General features: G+C 44.6%; 1 protein-coding gene across 1 annotated transcript; it reads right to left on the reverse strand.

The window, feature by feature from the left end:
- Positions 1 to 7,952: 7,952 nt before the first annotated feature.
- On the reverse strand, positions 7,953 to 17,253 carry LOC115818497 (polycomb protein SCMH1). Its single transcript, XM_030781876.1, has 12 exons — positions 17,019 to 17,253; positions 16,208 to 16,296; positions 15,592 to 15,835; positions 11,922 to 12,160; positions 11,011 to 11,187; positions 10,667 to 10,793; positions 10,279 to 10,479; positions 9,779 to 9,946; positions 9,304 to 9,432; positions 8,930 to 9,082; positions 8,554 to 8,696; positions 7,953 to 8,075 (listed from the first exon to the last, which is right to left on the reverse strand). Exons 1-12 carry the CDS (start codon positions 17,215 to 17,217, stop codon positions 7,953 to 7,955), a joined length of 1,992 nt encoding a protein of 663 aa, XP_030637736.1. The 5' UTR covers positions 17,218 to 17,253.
- Positions 17,254 to 17,766: the final 513 nt, after the last annotated feature.

The following is a 17,766-nucleotide window of genomic DNA, read 5'->3' on the forward strand; positions in this document are numbered from 1 at the left end:
TTTTTTTTTTTTTGTTGGGTTGAGAACTGAACAGTGCTCCATCCCGACTCCAGAGCTGAATGTAATTCCATTGCAGGACTATGAACTCTGAGATATAAAGACACTGTTATCTGATTCTCCTTGCCCTCAAAAATCTAGTTCCTATGGCAGTTTTACATTAAAATGTATTTATTTATTGCTCTCTCATAAATATGAACATAGAACAAAACATGCTCCATGAAAGCTTTCTAGAATGTGATGCGTATGCTCTATGTTTTTAGAATGCGATTAAATATCACTGTTTTAGGGGAATGGAGGGATATCTAAGGAGTTGGGACTCTTAAGTGTTTGAATGAGTTGGTATGAAATGGGTTTTCTCATGGTCAGCTTCTAAAAAGATAAGTTAACCTCAAACACTGGTAAGACTAGATATTGTTGCTCTGTCAGGTGTACTGGAGTGCTTTTTGTCAAGGCCTAGTAACCCAAAACACTGCTTACCTTTTAACAGCTACAATGGATAAAACCTAGCTTATCATCACTGTTGAACTGTTTTGTTTGAGCTGTAGACTTGCCTTAATCATACAGCTTTATTTATTTGTTGTTTTTAAATTGCCCTCACATGGTCTTGGTGGGACTAAATATATGTGATATGGATCTGGTATTAATAAAGGCGGCCAAGTTTTAACTGCGGCCTGATCATCCGCTCATCTCTTGACCTTCTCTAGGCTAAGGATGGAACAAGTTTATAGGGTGCAAAAATGGGTCCTTTTAAATCATTTACTTCTGTATAATTTCTCGCACGTCAGATGATTGCCAGAACTTGTCCCCGTGCTTGAAACGTTTCATGACTTTCAAACGTAAAACTCTTTTAATACCGTAAACCTACCGCAAGACGATGAAGCGAGAGAGCTTTTGTTCACCTTTTATGGAGCACCATTAATGTGTCTTTTGGGTTAAGAGAAGGGAGCAGTGTAGACCGCAGTGCTGTTTGGAGGCAGCTGGGAGAGCATAACACCGACTGTCCGCGAGGGGCCAACAAACATTTCTCCCAAAACCACTGAGCAAAAACAGTGCTTATGAATTACTTGATTCTGAACGGCGAAGGGTTTCACATTGCCGTTATTGGGGCTAAAACAAGGAGCTAGTGGTATCGTCAGTCTCATCCAGTGATTTGTCTCTATGTTATTGCTGTTAAAAAATAGAGGTTGAATTTACACTGCAGTTTCTAGATCAGTCTATAGTATATTCCTCTACATAGATGGATACTGGAATGATCCATCAGCCATAACCAGCCATGTCCCTATACCTTAAGTGTAATAAAGACTGAACCGCATATTGGAAAGTGGGACCTAGAAGGAGTGCAGGTTAATCTGTGCTTACCATGACTGTACAAGGGGTTTAACCGAAGTCGGAAAAGGTTTGAGAGTGTGTGTCTTTTGTTTGTTTGTTTGATTTGTTTTCTTGGGAACAGCGTGACATTGCCATTCAAAGACGTATCATGGTAAACAATTCTAAGAAGAAGAAGAAGAAGAAAGAGAGAGACACGCCGACGAGCCGTTAACGCTCCACTGTCATTTCCTGTCTCACTGGGAGGAAAGGAGAGAGGGAGGGAGGGAGGGAGGAAGCCAAAGGACAGTTAATGTGGGTCACTAACAGTCACTCAGTTGCTCATAAGAAGATACAGGCTCTTTGAGTGGAGATAATGCCATCAAAACTCAAGTCTACAGTCCTCTGCTTGTTGTCTCAACAATTGATCATTCATTCTGAGAGCAGCTATATGGCAGGGACTGCTGGTTTGTACAGTGCCTCAAGTTTAAACTGTGTTGTTATTGTCATACTGAAAATGTACAATTACTTTGCTTGATTGTTTTGACATTTCTCTCTCTTTTGCTGCTTGAAAGGTTACATTCAAAACCAGCAGGTCTTGTCACAGCTGCCCCCCCCCCCCCCCCCCCGCCTCCCCCCCGATCCAATCACAAATACTGCAGACCACACGCTTCGCCCTTGTCCGTTTGTCTGGGGATGCTGTATTTATTTTAAGCAATAATAAAATATTTATTTAATGAAAAAGAAAAAGAGTGAGAAGAGTTGTTTTTCTTTTTCCCCCCTCCTGGTGCGAACGCTTCATTTAACACTCTCATAATGTGTTGCCAAATTAAGAACATCATTTCTTGATTTGGTTCAGCTGCAAAATTGCACCGTTGCTTTGCAGTTAGACGTTCGCTGGTAGGATTCTTTTTTTTTTTTCTTTTTTTTTTTGAATTTGTCAAAATAAATGTTACGTTAGTCGAATCATTGAAACATCATTTGAATGATACAGAAACGACAAAGACCCCCTAGTATGTGTACACACCAAACCCACGCCCCGAGGCAAAGCCTTATATGTAACAGTAGGGATTTTTTTTTTTTTTTTAGCATTAAGAAAAGCTGTATCACCGTTTTCAGTCGTCGTCCCCCCCCCCCCCCCCCCCGGGGAAATCAGCTGGCTTTATTGCCATGCCTTGCCTTGCAACTCGAAACTAAGAAACAGCAGTCTGATAAAGGTGTAAGTGCATGTGTGCATTTACGTGTGTGTCAGATCGCCTTTTTTTTTACGTTCGCGCTTTTCTCACTGCTGGGCAAAAGTGTAACCAGGGAGGGGGATGAAGTGCTCACGTTGGCAGGGTGAGTCTGCTCTGTAACGACTGTGGTGTTCCTCAATCCCCCCCACCCCCCACCAGACATCTATTGAGAATCGCCACCTGTGTCTGAACCGCATGGCCTACCGTCAGATAGGAAATGCGTGCCATTGATGGCTGTGCTTACAGTAAGTTGATCTGAGGACAAACTCTTAATATAACCCATACATAACCACGGATCATTAAAAAAAAAAAACATCAGAGCAATGAACGCTATGAGAATTATTCTCATTATTAAAAAAAAAAAAAAAAGGTTTGTAAATGAGAGTGTAGGATATTGCATGTATTTTCATCTTTTTTTTTTTTTTTCATTTTGAGTTTTGGGAGTCACTTTCCACCACAAACAGCCGGTCTGGACATACTCTGAACAGGGTGTGACAGTAGACGTTTACGCATAGCTTTTCGCTGTTTCTCTCTCTGTTTCTGTCTGTCTCTCTGTCTCTGTCTCTGTCTCTCTCTCTCTCTCTCTGCAAGGCCACCCACAACAACCACCACTCCACACACACTTCTTCCTGTGTCTGCTGGCTGCTTTGTCTTTTAAAAATGAACATTGCTATAAAGTCATCATAACAAGAGTAAGACTGAAAGAGACACGCCTAAAACTCCAAGGAAATTCTCAGAAAAGAAAAGTTAGCAAAAAAAAAAAAAAAGAAAAAAAAGAACTTACGAACGGGTTGAAATCGATTTCATTGGATTTTTGTCATGTCATCTGGGGATTTCTTTGTGGGGTTTACCCAGGGTTTTCAGAGGATTTTGGAGAGACCACCCCTAAATGCAATCCTACTCTATACACATCACCCTTTTCCTATCACTGTGGTCTATTTCCAGACATTGCAGCTGGTGTCAGCCTTCCCCCTCAGATTGATTTCTGTTTACAGTAAAAAAATAAAAAAAAAATGAAGGAAGGGTGTCCACACACTCTCACAATCTTCCCCAAACATGTCCGTCAAACCACCAAACTGTCTGTGAAGAAAATGACACACACAAACCCACTTAGCAAAACAGATTTTATGAATTTGTTATCATTTCAGAACACGTTTTAAAAATGGATTTCTCCTGAAAAGCCCAGTTTAATATCCAACTGAAGCACGTACACACACAAAGTAACAATTCAGTCATTTCTTCTTTGTAAATCTTTATGAAAAATGTTGGTGCCGTTATGAAAAACACTCCGGTCGTGAGACAAGGCGAGTGCAAAACAAGGAAATAAAGAGAAGGAAAAATCAAATGTAATTAAGCTTTCTGGGACTAACTTGGAAAAAAGAGAACAAATAGTTGAAATGCTTTTTTTTTTTTTTTTATGTGTTAAAAAGATGCATCTCACACTCTTGGCTGTGAAATATTGCTTTGTGTGAGGTGTTGCATCACATGTAAACGCCTTCCATAAGATATGCGAAGTTAATCAATGGGAGCTAATCTATATATTGTTCAAACCAAACTTCCCTTTTCACTTTATCCATTTCCATAGCATTTTTTTTTTGTATCATGATGAATGGCACTTTTTTTTCTTTCTTTTAGTATGGATTATTTTGTGAGAGAGCCTTACATTTGGAACTTGTGCAATGCTCCTCATAAACGTATGGACTAGTGGTTGAAATCTCTGACCATATTTGATGCTGTTAGACATTCCTTCCATGAACACAATTTCCTTTCATTCGGTTCCCTTTCTGTTTTATAGTTTAATGACCACTCTTTGCCCACCCTTTGTCTTAAAACAGAGTATAGTTTTCTAACTTGTCGGGGCAAGCAGCAACAAAGCTAGGATGTGCGGTGACTAGAAACGCAATAAGAGAACTCTCTCTCTCTCTCTCTTTCTCTCTGTGTGTCTCTCTCTTTTAGCTCCGCTTGCGGCATCCAATTCTATCCCTTTTTTCCTGCTGCTGTCGTTTATTGCTTTGGGTCTTTGAAGTTAAGGGCTCGGCGTAAATTATTCATTTTCCTGTGTGAGGCTTACTCTTCTGTCTGGCCAGCTTGAACAGGTTGAGATGTGGGAGTGGCGTTTTTTGTTGGTTGTGTGTGTCAGGTTGTTTGTGTAGAACTCTCTTTCCACTTCAGACTCTGTGGGGGTGGCTTTAAATCCAAGCACCTGTGTGTTAATCTGACCAACAAGGGACTCAACGACAGAAAAAAAAAAAAAAATCCAGAGCTGACAGTCTGTCTCTACGTCGTCAGACAGCCAGCGTCAAAGGATTTTTAGGTTATACGTTCATCTTGCAGGAAGAGACATCTGCCCAAAGTCTCGAGAAGATGGTTCTCAAGTTTTCAAAATGCCCCCCCCCCCCCCCCCCCCCCGAGTGGATGCCTCTTAGCTGCAGTGTGTTTCTTTGTAGGTTGTTTTTTTTTTTTGGCTGGCTGGGACAGAGCAGATTGACTGAACCGTGCGGGTTTGATTACACCTGCAGAGATTACTATCACGCTGACATGTGACGTACGGCCCTTGTCCCCCTGTTTCTGCAACGTCATGGCAACGTTTCCCAGTATTACCAGGCACCATCTGCAGAGGAAACAAGAGGCTCTGCTGAGACGAGCTTTTTGAACAGCATTTGTCTTAGAGAAATGAGTCCGTCAGAGCCCAAAGGAGGTGGCTGAACCTGGCTCAGCACGCATACCACAGATAGCAGAAATTATAGCACAGCCCTAAAGCAAGAAGAGTTTGCTGACGGTCTGAGCATTCAGGATATTTAAGGGCAGGGGAGAAAAACATTCCTCTGACAGAACCGTGTCTGGCTGAGTACGCACCTGTCTGTCCTTCCAAACACAAAACACTCACAACTGCACGGCTTAGGGTGGAAGGAAATATAATGTCCAAAACTAGTTTTAAAAATGGGATTATATCAACTTATGAAGAGAGAAGATGCATGTTGAACGACAAAACTGGTTCACATTTTCTATTACGACCTTATTAAGAATACAGTGAAGAAAAAGAGAAATCATTGATTAAACCGAGAGTAACTATGTTTCTGTTTCATTATGAAGGGTTTTAAAAGAGTTAGCCTCTTCATTCAGCATTGTTTGTGCAGAACACATTTAAAAGGTGAGACACATTTGACTCTACGTTGGCTTTCAAAATCAACAGCATTCGTGTCAGCTGTCATGTATGAAGAGTCCTGGTGATGTTTCAGCGATGGTTAGACAACACACATGCAGCTAAGTGTCTCTCTCAGATTTAGGTCTGTCTTCTAAAATCAGCCAAAGCCTCTTTCACTGAGTCAGACAGGGGCATTCTGGGGGTTTCTGTGTTATTAAGTATCTGATTTAAGTGTGGCCCACTTGACTCAAACAGGTACGTGTGTAAAATGTTGAAACTAAAATCGTCACCAGAAAAAAAACAAAAAACAAAAAAAAACTGTAGCACGGTCAGAGAACACAGAAACAGCAAGAGTGAGAGTTTCTGACACATTAACAACATGGTAAAAATGGTTTCCCCCCATAGAAAAAACTTTGTGGTTTACACAGAAAACTCCCAACTCTCGCTGCAAAAAAAAAAAAAAAAAAAAAAAAAAGAAAAAGAAAGAAAAAAAAGAAAAAGAAAAAGATGGATTTCAAAATCTTTCAACGTGTTATTGTTAGAGTACACACAGATTTGGTTTTCAAATACGTACACACGAGCACACACAAACAAGCCTGTCTCCTAATCTGCTCTGATCAGTGGGTTTGGTCAGTTAGCTGAACCCTCTGAAGTGCCTTCCTGTTTTCTCTTTGAGGATGTGGTAAGATTTACAGTACGTTACATCCCACTGTTTTTAACTCTGAACGTTAGTGCCTGCATACACTGACACAGTCGAAAGTGCACTTTTATCGTTGGCCTCACCTATAGTTAAACACGCATACACGCTCACACTCTTACTCTACTCACATTTTTGCTGTTTTACATGACGTTAATCTGTTCAAAATACCTCAGTGGATAATGAAATGCAAAGGGCCACAGTGTTCCCATAGGTAAGAACACACGTGGTAGCCTAAATGATTTTGTGTGTGTGTCTGTATCTGTGACAAAAGGCAAAGCTCTGGGAGAGACTTTAAAAAAAAACCAAAACAAACCAGGAGCATAAGGCAGTGCAGAGATAGAGCTGTAGCAGCTCCGCTGTTTGAAGCTGTAAAAGAAAACAACAACCTCAAAGCAGAGTTTGTGCTGCCCCCTGGTGGACAATCGCTGATATTGAACTGTCAGTCTCTTCACTACAGGAACATATTACACATACCGGTGGGGGGGTGGGGGGGCATAAACTGGCTTTAAAAGGCACATTTGTTGGGTATATTATCAAATATCAAAGAATCAAACATACATGTTGAAGGGAAGGGAATGGATTGATGCATACAGAGAGATATTTGCTCCTGAAAAAAAGAGCAAGAGGAGAATCGTGACTGTGTGTCTTCTGCTCGTCCCTGTAGACACTGTTAGAGAAAAAAACGTCTGAATCTCCAAGAACTTCATAATTTTATTTGAACCTTACTGAGTACGATAACACTCTCAATGTATGAACTCTAACAATATAGTATAAAAAAATTTAAAAAGTACAAATAACAACAAAAGACAAGACACAATGTAAACAACAATACAATATAAAAATGCATGAAGTTTATAATGGCAGTATTTCAGAGTTATGTGTTATGAATTATAAAGTATGTGATTGGGGGACGTCGTCTTTGATTCAGACATTTGTCGGAACCGTTTCAATGCTGGCAAGTGAGAGCTAGTGTTTATCTTGAGTTTGTTGTGAAAAATCAGTCTTGTACAAAAGAAAAGAGCCCCAAAACAAGAAATAACCCAGCCCTTATTGTCAGGGGTCTGAAAAAATAACCATACGTCATAAAAACCAGAGGCCCCCAAAAAATATGGCCATAACTGTCCACATGATTGTGGCCCTGCAGAACCAAAGTCCGTGGCGAATATAGAAACGGTATAAAGAACATTCTGGAGCGGAGAGCGTGTGTCAGTCAGGGTAACCCATAATGACGCTGGGTTGGATTGTGCTACACATAATTAGCAACAGAGCAAGAGGGAAGAAAAAAAAAACAAAAAAAAACCAAAAAACAAAAAACAGAAGACAGTACGAGTGCTTAAATGGAGGGGGGGGGGGGGGAAAGAGGAAAAAAGTGAAGTGAACGAAACCCAAAAAAAAGAAGAAAAAAAAACAACAAATGCCGCAGAGATGACACCTGTCTTCAGACTCAGGTGATGGGGTGCTACATGTGTGGAGCGTCGAGTTTCCAGTAGGTCATGCATTCTGTACTGGTTTGATTGAGGAAGAGGAGGGGGGAGGGAGGAAGATGGGGGGGGGGTGGCGGCGGAGCTCAGCGGCCCTGCTTGAGTCTGTCAATGTGAAAGGTGAGTTTGAGGGCGGGTCCAAGCTTCAGGCCCATGTATTTCATCATCATGTCGCTGCGCAGTAATAGGAGGGCTTTCCCATCAATCTCCTAAAGAGAGGCGGGACATCACAGAGACGGGTCAAAGACCAGACCATACCCTACGTAGCATTTTCATTCCATTTTATTGCGCTACTTTCTTATTTTGATAAACTGTTAAATCAATTCTTTTGATGCACTGTCTTTCTCTTTTCTTAAACCCCATTACCTTCCTCTCTTTTTTTAAAGTTTTGAATGAGTGCTTAAGTTGCCTTTATTTCTCGATGTGACTCTGCAGTTCTAAGTAGCGCATTTGATTACTGTGGCTTTAAAGTGAAAACTTGCACAACACCAACACCTTCAACTGTCAGTCAAAAACGCTGCAATAAGTACTGTGTCAGTATCAGCATAAGTGCTCTTATTAACAATGCTCAATCTCCACACATTCATCACTAGCAGGGATCTCTCTCCTTCTTTCTCTCGCACACACACTCTCTCTCTCTTTCTCTCTCTCTCTCCATCTGTCTGTCCGTCCTTGTTCTGTACGTACATGCTTACGGAAGAGGTCCGCGTGTGGGCCCAGCTGGGGGTCGATGTCTCTGATAAACTGCATCACGTCCTCCACCGTCCACAGGTTAGGGTCCTGTCCGCTGGGCCGCGGACTCTCCCTGGACCCCAGGAACCGCTCTGAACCTACACACGGGTTTCGAGAGGGACAGCGTCATCGGTAATTATCAGACACGGTCGACACTAATAGCTACTATATTGGTTATGGTGTGAAGCCACAGCCAGTCACAGCTTGACTGTCACACTCCAGCCTGCGTTTCCCGTCGCTACGCTAAAGTCAAACAGTCACTGTCTGGTGATTTATGCATTAGTTTAGTGTCTCCAGTGAACAACCGTGCGCGTGTGTGCGCGTTACTGACCTCCGGAGCTCACGCGGTGCAGTTTGGCCGGGGGGCTGCTGCCCTGAGAGAGGGAGCGTAGACCCAGCGGCCGTCCAGAGGGGCTGGGGGAGGCTGAACTTTTTTCCAGGTGCTCTGATCCTGACACGCCGTTCTCCATCAGAAAGGGTTTAGCTGACACGGGAAGACCCAAACACGTCACAAAAATCGAGCCACAATCAAATCACAACTTTAGACTTTGACACCGTAAAAAAAAAAAACAGCGCGGTTCATTTTTTTATTTGCCTGGGCTCGGGTTTTCTGAATGAATGCTAATGTTTCTACTAAGCGAACTCTACGTGATAGTCTCAGTGAGATGAGCTGGTTTGAGAAGGCGGAAGAGACAGAATGGGTACCCTCAGTGGAGAGGCGCTGGGTTTTGGCCACTTTATGAGGGAGAGGACTGCTGCTATAAGAGTCCTGCAGGTATCTCTTAGTGACTCGACCAGCAACTGTGGTCAGACCGTCTGCAAAGTTCCTCCTCTCTGTGGGATGCAAGAGTGTGAGAAGACACACACACACACACACACACACACACACACACGTATTTGGTTAGACTGATAAACAGAAGTATGACACAAACAGACAGCTAATGTGTAGATAAAAGAAACGCTCCACCAAGCAAGCCAAATGACATGAAGTGGAAATTTTCAAATCCTCAATGAAACTACTGAGTGTCTATAATATAAACTGTGGTTATAATTTATATATGAAGGTGACAAAGGAAATGAAAAAGAGGGCCTTGTTTTGAGACTGGCATCTATCTATGTGTGTGTGTGCGTGTGTGAGCGTGCGTGCATGTGTGTGTGTATGTGTGTGTGTGTTATCGACCTGGGTAGGCGTGGCTGTCATAGTGCAGTCCTCCGATGGGGACGGGCTGGCTGCCGAACAGCGGGTCACAGTGTAGGTTGTGACAGAGTTTTTCCAGAAAGCGTAGGACGTAGGTCACGCTGTTCACTGCGGGCAGGGTCAGAGTGTGATGCTGCTGATCAAAATAGGCTGCGGATGACAAGACAAAAAAGGTCAAAGGTTCGCCCGAGCCAAAGGTTAATTTTACTGAACCACAAGACAAGGATGAAACTGAGGGAGGGATCAAAGGTGGTCAATGGAGATAAAATGTTCATTTAACCGGGTATTACTGAGAGAAGAAACAAACTAGAGTTTCCATTACTGAAACTATATAAGAAGATACATTTGCCTCTTTATCCATAGTAACCGGTTGATTATTTAACCATTATTTAACATCCTTTTGTTTGTCTGTAGTTAATCAGAAATGAGGATGTAGAAAGCGTAGGTGCGGTGGTGGCGTGAAGCGGAGAGGGACTGCTGACCTGAGATGACCTCTCCTCCGTGGCCAGGTTTGAGACAGGAGAAAACCGTGCTCTGGTTATGGGCGCAGTCCACGCAGGCCTGGACACACTGCTGCAGAACCGAGGAGGCTCGGCCCGGCCCGAAGTGATCGGGCAGCTGCTGTAGCCGCCGGGAGTCCAGGTGCGGGCCCACTTTCCCGTACTTATTCAGGTACACGCACACTAACGCACACGAGAATCGATTACGGCTCTCGCAGCCGACGTGACAGCATTTCAGACATTAGAGAACAGTGTTGGTCCCCCCCAGTCAAAAACAAATAAATACATAAGTAAACAAACGAAACAAAAGCTTAATGTTTAATTCAAACATAGGTGAACCCCTTTTAGAACAGGACTAGGGTGTCATTACCTGTGGGAGCCTGCAGGGCGGCGCTAGGTATGGTGGCATTGTCCAGAGGCACAGAGCTGGTGTCTGGTTCTGGTGTGCTGCTGGTGGGCGATGTGGGGACGGGGTTGGAGGCCACACGCGGTTTCCTCTTTTCACAGATATTCACACAAACAACAGTGTCAGAAAAACCACGAAAGGGGCTGAAGCATTTCACAGATGTGTCCGTACATAAGTCGCGCGCACTGTAAATCTGCTGAGATGCTGGGGGCTGACGTGGAGGGGGGGGGGGGGGGGGGGGGGGGGGGGGGGCTTCGAAGGCCGACCCGTTACGCATTCACTCTGAGATAGCAGTGTAAGAGCCTTACCTTGCTGCCTGGTTTGGGTCCTCTCTTCTTTGGGATCTTGACTGGCTCAGCCTGGTTCTGTTGGACCCCTGCTCTCTGAGCCCAGTTGGCTGGCAGTCTGCCCCTGGGTCTGGTGATGGGCCTGCCTGGACCCGCCACTCCTCCCTCCAGCCACGCTGCTCTTTTCGCCCAGCCCAGCTGAACACACAAACACGCACAATTCGTCACGCGTCACGCAAAAAAAAAGCCCGGCGTGCCCCAGGGTCGCGCCCTGTGCCAGTTCCCATCGCCCTCCGCGCGATGCGCGTGCGAACCCGTCGGAGGGCTTCGCGTTTTTCGGAACCGATCGCGTCGCGCTTCACGCCTTCTGCCGAGCGCGAGCGCTCGATTATCTCTCGTGAAGCGGAGTTGCACAGAAGAGAATGAGATCTCCTGACGTCAAGGAAAACTAAAGTCTGAAGAAAAGGGGGGGGGGGGGGGGGGGCGTCTCTGATTTGGAACTATTGTGGTTTCGAGAGAGAGCAGAATCTACTTATTTAAACGTAACAGTGCGTTACAGTCGTGTTCTGTTACAACACAACTGTTGTACTCTGTTGTTTTTTATGTATACAAAGGCTGCAGAATGGGACAATAATCTACAATATCAGCCCTCTGAAATGACACCATCAGTCAGAATCATTGAAATTACTGGTAATCCTGTTCACTGCTATTAATCATCGTCATGCAAGTATAAGGCTTGTTTTTTTTTTTTTTCCGTGCGTCGTATTCTCTTCAGTCGATACACCCACATAATCTTACAACACTCCAACCGCCTTTCTGCCTCCACACCAGATACAAAACCAATCTCAAAGAGATGACTCAGTGAGCAGTGAGTCACCGGGTTGAGCTACTTCCCTAGCATTGACTGCTTTGGCCTGATCTCTGCTCTATACCTTGCTGCCTGGTTTGGGTCCTCTCTTCTTGGGGATTTTGATGGCTTCCAGTGCCTTCCCCGGTTGGCCAGCCTGGGATGCTACTGCGGCGCCTTTCTGAGCCCAGGGCCCGGTCAGCTTGCTTTTCCTGCGGCCTGGCTTACGCCCCCTCTGCCCGGGGGGTCTGCCTGGCGTAGGGGACATGGGTGTCCCCTCCACGCTTCCGTCTGGAAGTGTACCTAATGTCCTCGGTAACCCAACTGCGAGTAAAGACAGATGGAGAGAGGGAAACAGAGAGGAGAATGAGAAAGAGCGCAGAACACAGAAACATTTTTAAAGGACCCATTCTTAGTTTCTTAGTTACTTGGTTCCACTGTGGGCATCAGACTAGAAAAGTAAATAAAAAAAAAAGCTTTGATGTAGATATCGGAGATCGAGTGACAGCGAAACGGCGGAGCTAAAACTCCGGGCTTGTGCAGAGTGAAGCGCTGAATCACTGATTACTGGCTCGCACACCTTCCTGAGTGATAAGGTGAAGGGAAAGTGAAGACAGAAGATGAGGTGCGCGCGCACACACACACACACACACACACACACACACACACACACACACACACACGCACACAGAGACAGCAGTGAGTGAGGGACTGCCTTTGTTTCACAGCCACTCTGACCCATTTAGCTCTGAGCCGCTCAACAAAGAGCCGAGTTCTGTTACACATTCCTGTCGCCAGCAGCCCGCGAGTAGGGTCATACACAGAGAGAGAGAGAGAGAGAGAGAGAGAGAGAGAGAGAGAAAGAGAGAGAGAGAGACATATAGAGAGAGAAAGAGAGAGAGACAGAGAGAGGAAGCAGTTATCAAGCTACGAAAGCACATGATGTGCATGGAGCTCGGCTCAAAAAAAATGACTCTGCAGGTTAGAAAACCTGAAACAACAACAACAAAAAAACCCTAAGACGACTAAACAAATGGAAGAATGCAACACGGTTTCAAAACATGCACTGAAGCCTACACACGCACATGCATAAACGTTTACCGGTCAACAAGGGAAGATAAAAAAAAAACACACACACACCTCTGTGGGAAGCCAGGCTGACAGTTGACAGGGAGCTGAGGAGAAGCAGTTTAGAAGTTCTGACACAAATCCAGGCACACACAAACCTACGAGACACACATACACACACACGCGCACACACACGCGAGTTGCCTCTCGTTAGGAGGATCTGAAGTGAAGTCTAGAGTGCGAGTGAGCACGAGTCTGCGCTAGTCACATTTTTACCGCACTTCCTTCCTGTCTTCGGTTTCGTTCAACTCAAAATGCCTTGCAAGTGTACAGTCGATCGACCAAGGTCCTAACATGGTACTAAACCCAACGCTTGCCTTAGGGAGCGTCCCTAGGCACAAGCCCCGTGGCGCGGTGCCAAAACATGAAAATGTTAACAGCCAGACGCGGTTATGTCCGACAGCTGACACACACACACACACACACAGGACACTGAAACAAGCTGTGTGTATCCCTAACTGCTATCCCCTTTCTCAAGGAGGCCAGCATACAAACACACACACACACACACACAGACACAGACACACTATTTGCATCTGCTATCTACGCATGACTCAACATCACCACGCGCACACACAGACACAAAAACCCACAGGCATACTTATATTTTGGTACACAAAGACCTCAGTGCGTAAAGAAACTATGCCAAGGCCAGATGGTGTGTTTGTCCTGGATCCACCCAAGCTAGATTTACAAGCGAAGGAGTGGTTCAGGAGATTAATGCTAGCCTTGGCCTGTACACAAACACACACACACACACACGCACACACACACACACACACGCACACACACACACACACGCAAACACCCCCATAAACATATAGCCTTAACCCTTGGGTTCATACCGTTTATGACTTTCTCTCACACACACACACACACACACACACACACACACACACACACACACACACACACACACACACACACAACTGACAACCCAATCTCAGAAACTTTACCTCTTTCTTGCTCTGCTTCTGCTCTCTCTCTCTCTCTCTCTCTCTCTCGTTCTCCAGAGTAACCCTATGGCCTTTCTTTCACCCTCTCGCCTCGTCCTGTCGACACTCACGAGCCTTCAGACCCACCCAAAAAAGTGTCACCCAACTCCTCCTTTCCTCTCCTACTCCCTCTCTTTCCCCTTTTTTCTTCTTCCCTCTCTTTCCCCTGTAGGCGTCCTTATTGCCCCCTGTGAGGAGGTGCCAATGCGAGGCCAGGCATTGGGCACCGAATGTTACTGAACCTCCCCTTCCATAAGCCGGTGCCAGCTGGGCCGGGGCCAGACCCTCGTAAAAAAACGCATTCTTACAAAAGCCTCCCTGCCTTTCCCACTCAATCACTCCTGTCTTTTCTCACTTTTCTCATCAACTCACTACTCCTTACCAGATGTTTCACTGTGTCCCGACTCCTTTCTTTGGGTTTGGCGTTTCGTAATCACACTTTTCTCACGTGTCTGTATCTTATGTGTCTGATGTTCGCATATATGCTACTGTAGTTCCCCTGTTAAATTGCCTCCATGCGTTTCACATACATATAGCGAGCCATACAGTCATATTGACTCATGAGACCATCTGTTGTGTGTTCTGATCATTTGCAGTAGGGGGACGAGGGCTGGGGGGGGGGGGGGGGGGGGTATTTGCACAATCAACAGAACCACCAGCATATTAACTAACAGATCTGCATTGGATCACCACAGTTGCCCGTGTTGATCGTCTCTTTGCTTAAAGTTGACAAGAGCATTGTGATATACGAACAGGAAATGAATTCTGGGTTCTGTAGTCTTTGGTACACCTCAAATGACTTACGCCGGTTCTGCAAGTGAACGCTGCGCTTTCTTGGAAAGCATGCAAAACCTCTTAATGAATTACACAATGCAAACAGAACATTAAAAAAAAAAAAAAACACACACGTAGCGAGAGAAAGGAAATGCGCTTACAGAATACAAAAAGCAAAAATGAAATGATGCAACCACAAACGTAAATCGGTACAGCACAGACGCAAATACTGTCAACACAAAAAACAAACGATAAAACTTATGGAAAAGAAACAGTGCCACAGTATCAAGCAACGGTGCGGAGACATTAACGGAACCAAAACCATTTTGTGACCAGCTCAGTTTGGGGGCTCATCAGGAGCAGCGGTGTCAAGGGGACAGTGTGTGAAATGAATAAAAAGCCATATAGCCACCAGCACCAATAGTAATCCTCACAGTATTACTGACAGGAAGCACTACCAGTAACACAACCATCTAAAGGAATAAGGAAAACCTTATCTGTACCAAACCACCATGGTACACGCTTTACATTTTATTCTTGTGTTTTCTTCCTGCAAATAACACCTGCATTGACATATCTTCTCCAGCAGAGGTTCCAACATACACAGGCTATACCGCACATCATGTCCAGGAAGACTGCTCTGTGTTATTCAGATCCTCATCGAGTGCCAGGTTGACTAAACAAGCCCGGATGTCACAAGGCATTCAACACACGGCAACAAGCGCAGTGAATGCAAATAAGACATCAAGGTTAATCAGTGAAGACAAACTAACAAAAACCAAAGCCAACCATACAGGTGTTCTCACACACACACACAGATACACACACACACACACACACACACACACACCTACACACCTTTGGTGCCAGGCGGTTGTAAGTTATCCCCAGTAAGTGCACACCAGCCCACGGGGAAGATGTCTCGGGAATCGTAGCGGCAGTAGTAGTCAAAGGCGCCCCTCCAGCCGTCGAAGGTGACCAGCACCTCCACGCCCCGAAGCGCCCCCACAGTGGCCGGGCAAATGAAGTGAGGATTCTTCCTGTCCACCGCCTCCAGTTTCATGCCCACCTGGAAACAGTTCTGCTCCGGGGCTGGGGGCTCCTGCTGGGGGCCAGAGAGAAAGACAAGAAAGACAGACAGACAGACAGACAGACAGACAGACAGAAAGAAAGAAAGGTGAGCCCTACTTAGAGATAAATGAAGTCAATGCTTGGTACTTTTCCTCTGTCACTAATTTTGCTAATGCTATATCCATCACGTAGCCCAGCTCATTGTAGCCGCCCTGAAACATATCACGACTAAGTTTCACAGCAGTGTCAAACCTGAGACCTGCAAAGAGCAAAAGAGCTTTTGTATAAGACTTTGCATGGGTAACTGAGCCAAACAACATAATCATGAATGTGTCTATATATATACGTGTGCGCGCGCGTGTGTGTGTGTGTCTGTGTGTGTGTGTGTGCCTCTAACAGGTACCTTGTGAAAAATGCGAGCTGGTGCCATTTCAGCTCCGTTAAGTGTTTTCAGTAAGAACATGGGCCACGAGGATGCATTCAGACGAAAACCTAAAAAAAGGGGAAAAAAAAACTGAGTCAAATATCTTTACACACCCAGACGTACGTCTGTTCATGTCAGTATCTTTAATCTCTGCTTAATTTTTCTTCAGCGCAGTAACATCTTCTGTTGGAAAAGAGTAAACATCTAAAAATAAGGAGTCACTTTGTAGGATTTCGAGATGAAGATGTACTATCTGCATGGCTTTTCTAACACTCCATATTTGGCAAGAGAACAACAGTTCAAAGACCAATAACATTAAAGTCAAAACACTGTCTTAAACAGTAACCCCCCCCAAAAAAAAAGAAAAAAAAAAAAAAAAAAAAAAAAAAACAAGAAAAAAAAGAAAAAGTTGAGGGGTAAACAATCCTCTATGTCGTGAGTGACATCTAGAGGACTGCTCTCAAATCTACCGTAGAGAAGACTGAAACTGCTGCTACATTCTGTTTAACCAGAGACTGACAACAGAGGTGTGAACGTGAGATTACAACACACCACACACATTAAAATCAAAACTGAACACACCCAGTGGAAAACACTGATCTCCCTGTACAAACGTTCTGTGTTCCATTCATCAGTGGAACCAATGAGTATATTTAGAGAAGTTTACTTTGTTCCGACTAATCAGATGTGTGGTTTTGTGTGTATACAGACTGTATATATAGATACGTATGCATTTTTAATGTGTGTTTTGTGTGTGTGTGTGTGTGTGTGTGTGTGTGTTCGTTCTTACCCAGTGGTGGCTGCAGCATACCACCATTTTTCTCACAGTTTCCTATCGGCTGGATTTCTGAGGAGTCCACAAGGCGCCAGAAGTCATTTTTGTTGTCGCTGCCATCCAGACGCAGGCGTAATCGGGAACCGGTCAGACCCACGACTGTAGCGATGCAGGTAGACGTGGTGTTCCTGGGGTCCTGAGCCTCCAGTTTCATCCCTGCTTTAAACTCATTCACTGGAGGAGTGAGGCTCTGTGAGAAGACACGAGAACGACTGTTAGAAATTGTTAGAAAACACACTGTATTGTAACAATTGTTAGAAAACACACTGTATTGTAACAATTGTTAGAAAACACACTGTATCTTGACACTGCATTCCTCTTTATTACAATCTAACAACCACTGTATACCTGAGACTTGATGGAGAACTGTCTTACAACATGAAAGTGCGTAACACAGTGAACAAGTACAGGAATGATGATTCAACTTCACTGCAAACAATTTCGCTTCAAAAATTCTAACATTAAGCATGTTTTGAAATGTCTGTTTGACACATAGGATGTAACTGCTGAAACTGCACATCCAGTTACACAAGAGTGCAAGTTGTGCAGAAAATGACGGCCGCAAACAGATGCCAATTTGAAAGGTTGTAGCCTGTAATTAACAGCTAAGCTACAGAGAGAGAGAGAGAGAGAGAGAGAGAGAGAGAGAGAGAGAGAGAGAGAAACACACTCACCTGTCTAAAACAGTGGGCAGGTGCAGCCA

The sequence above is a fragment of the Chanos chanos genome, chromosome 8 (assembly GCF_902362185.1).
Source record: "Chanos chanos chromosome 8, fChaCha1.1, whole genome shotgun sequence".
Taxonomy (NCBI): Eukaryota; Metazoa; Chordata; class Actinopteri; order Gonorynchiformes; family Chanidae; genus Chanos; species Chanos chanos.

What these genes read in the sequence shown, in the direction of transcription:
- LOC115818497 (XM_030781876.1), bottom strand. Translation starts at nt 17,217, where the DNA reads ATGAAACTGGAGGCTCAGGACCCCAGGAACACCACGTCTACCTGCATC. An exon ending in GACCCAAACCAGGCAGCAAG is followed by an intron (nt 10,794 to 11,010) that starts GTAAGGCTCTTA and finishes ATCTGTGAAAAG; the next exon opens with AGGAAACCGCGTGTGGCCTC. An exon ending in TGACAGCCACGCCTACCCAG is followed by an intron (nt 9,433 to 9,778) that starts GTCGATAACACA and finishes TGCATCCCACAG; the next exon opens with AGAGGAGGAACTTTGCAGAC.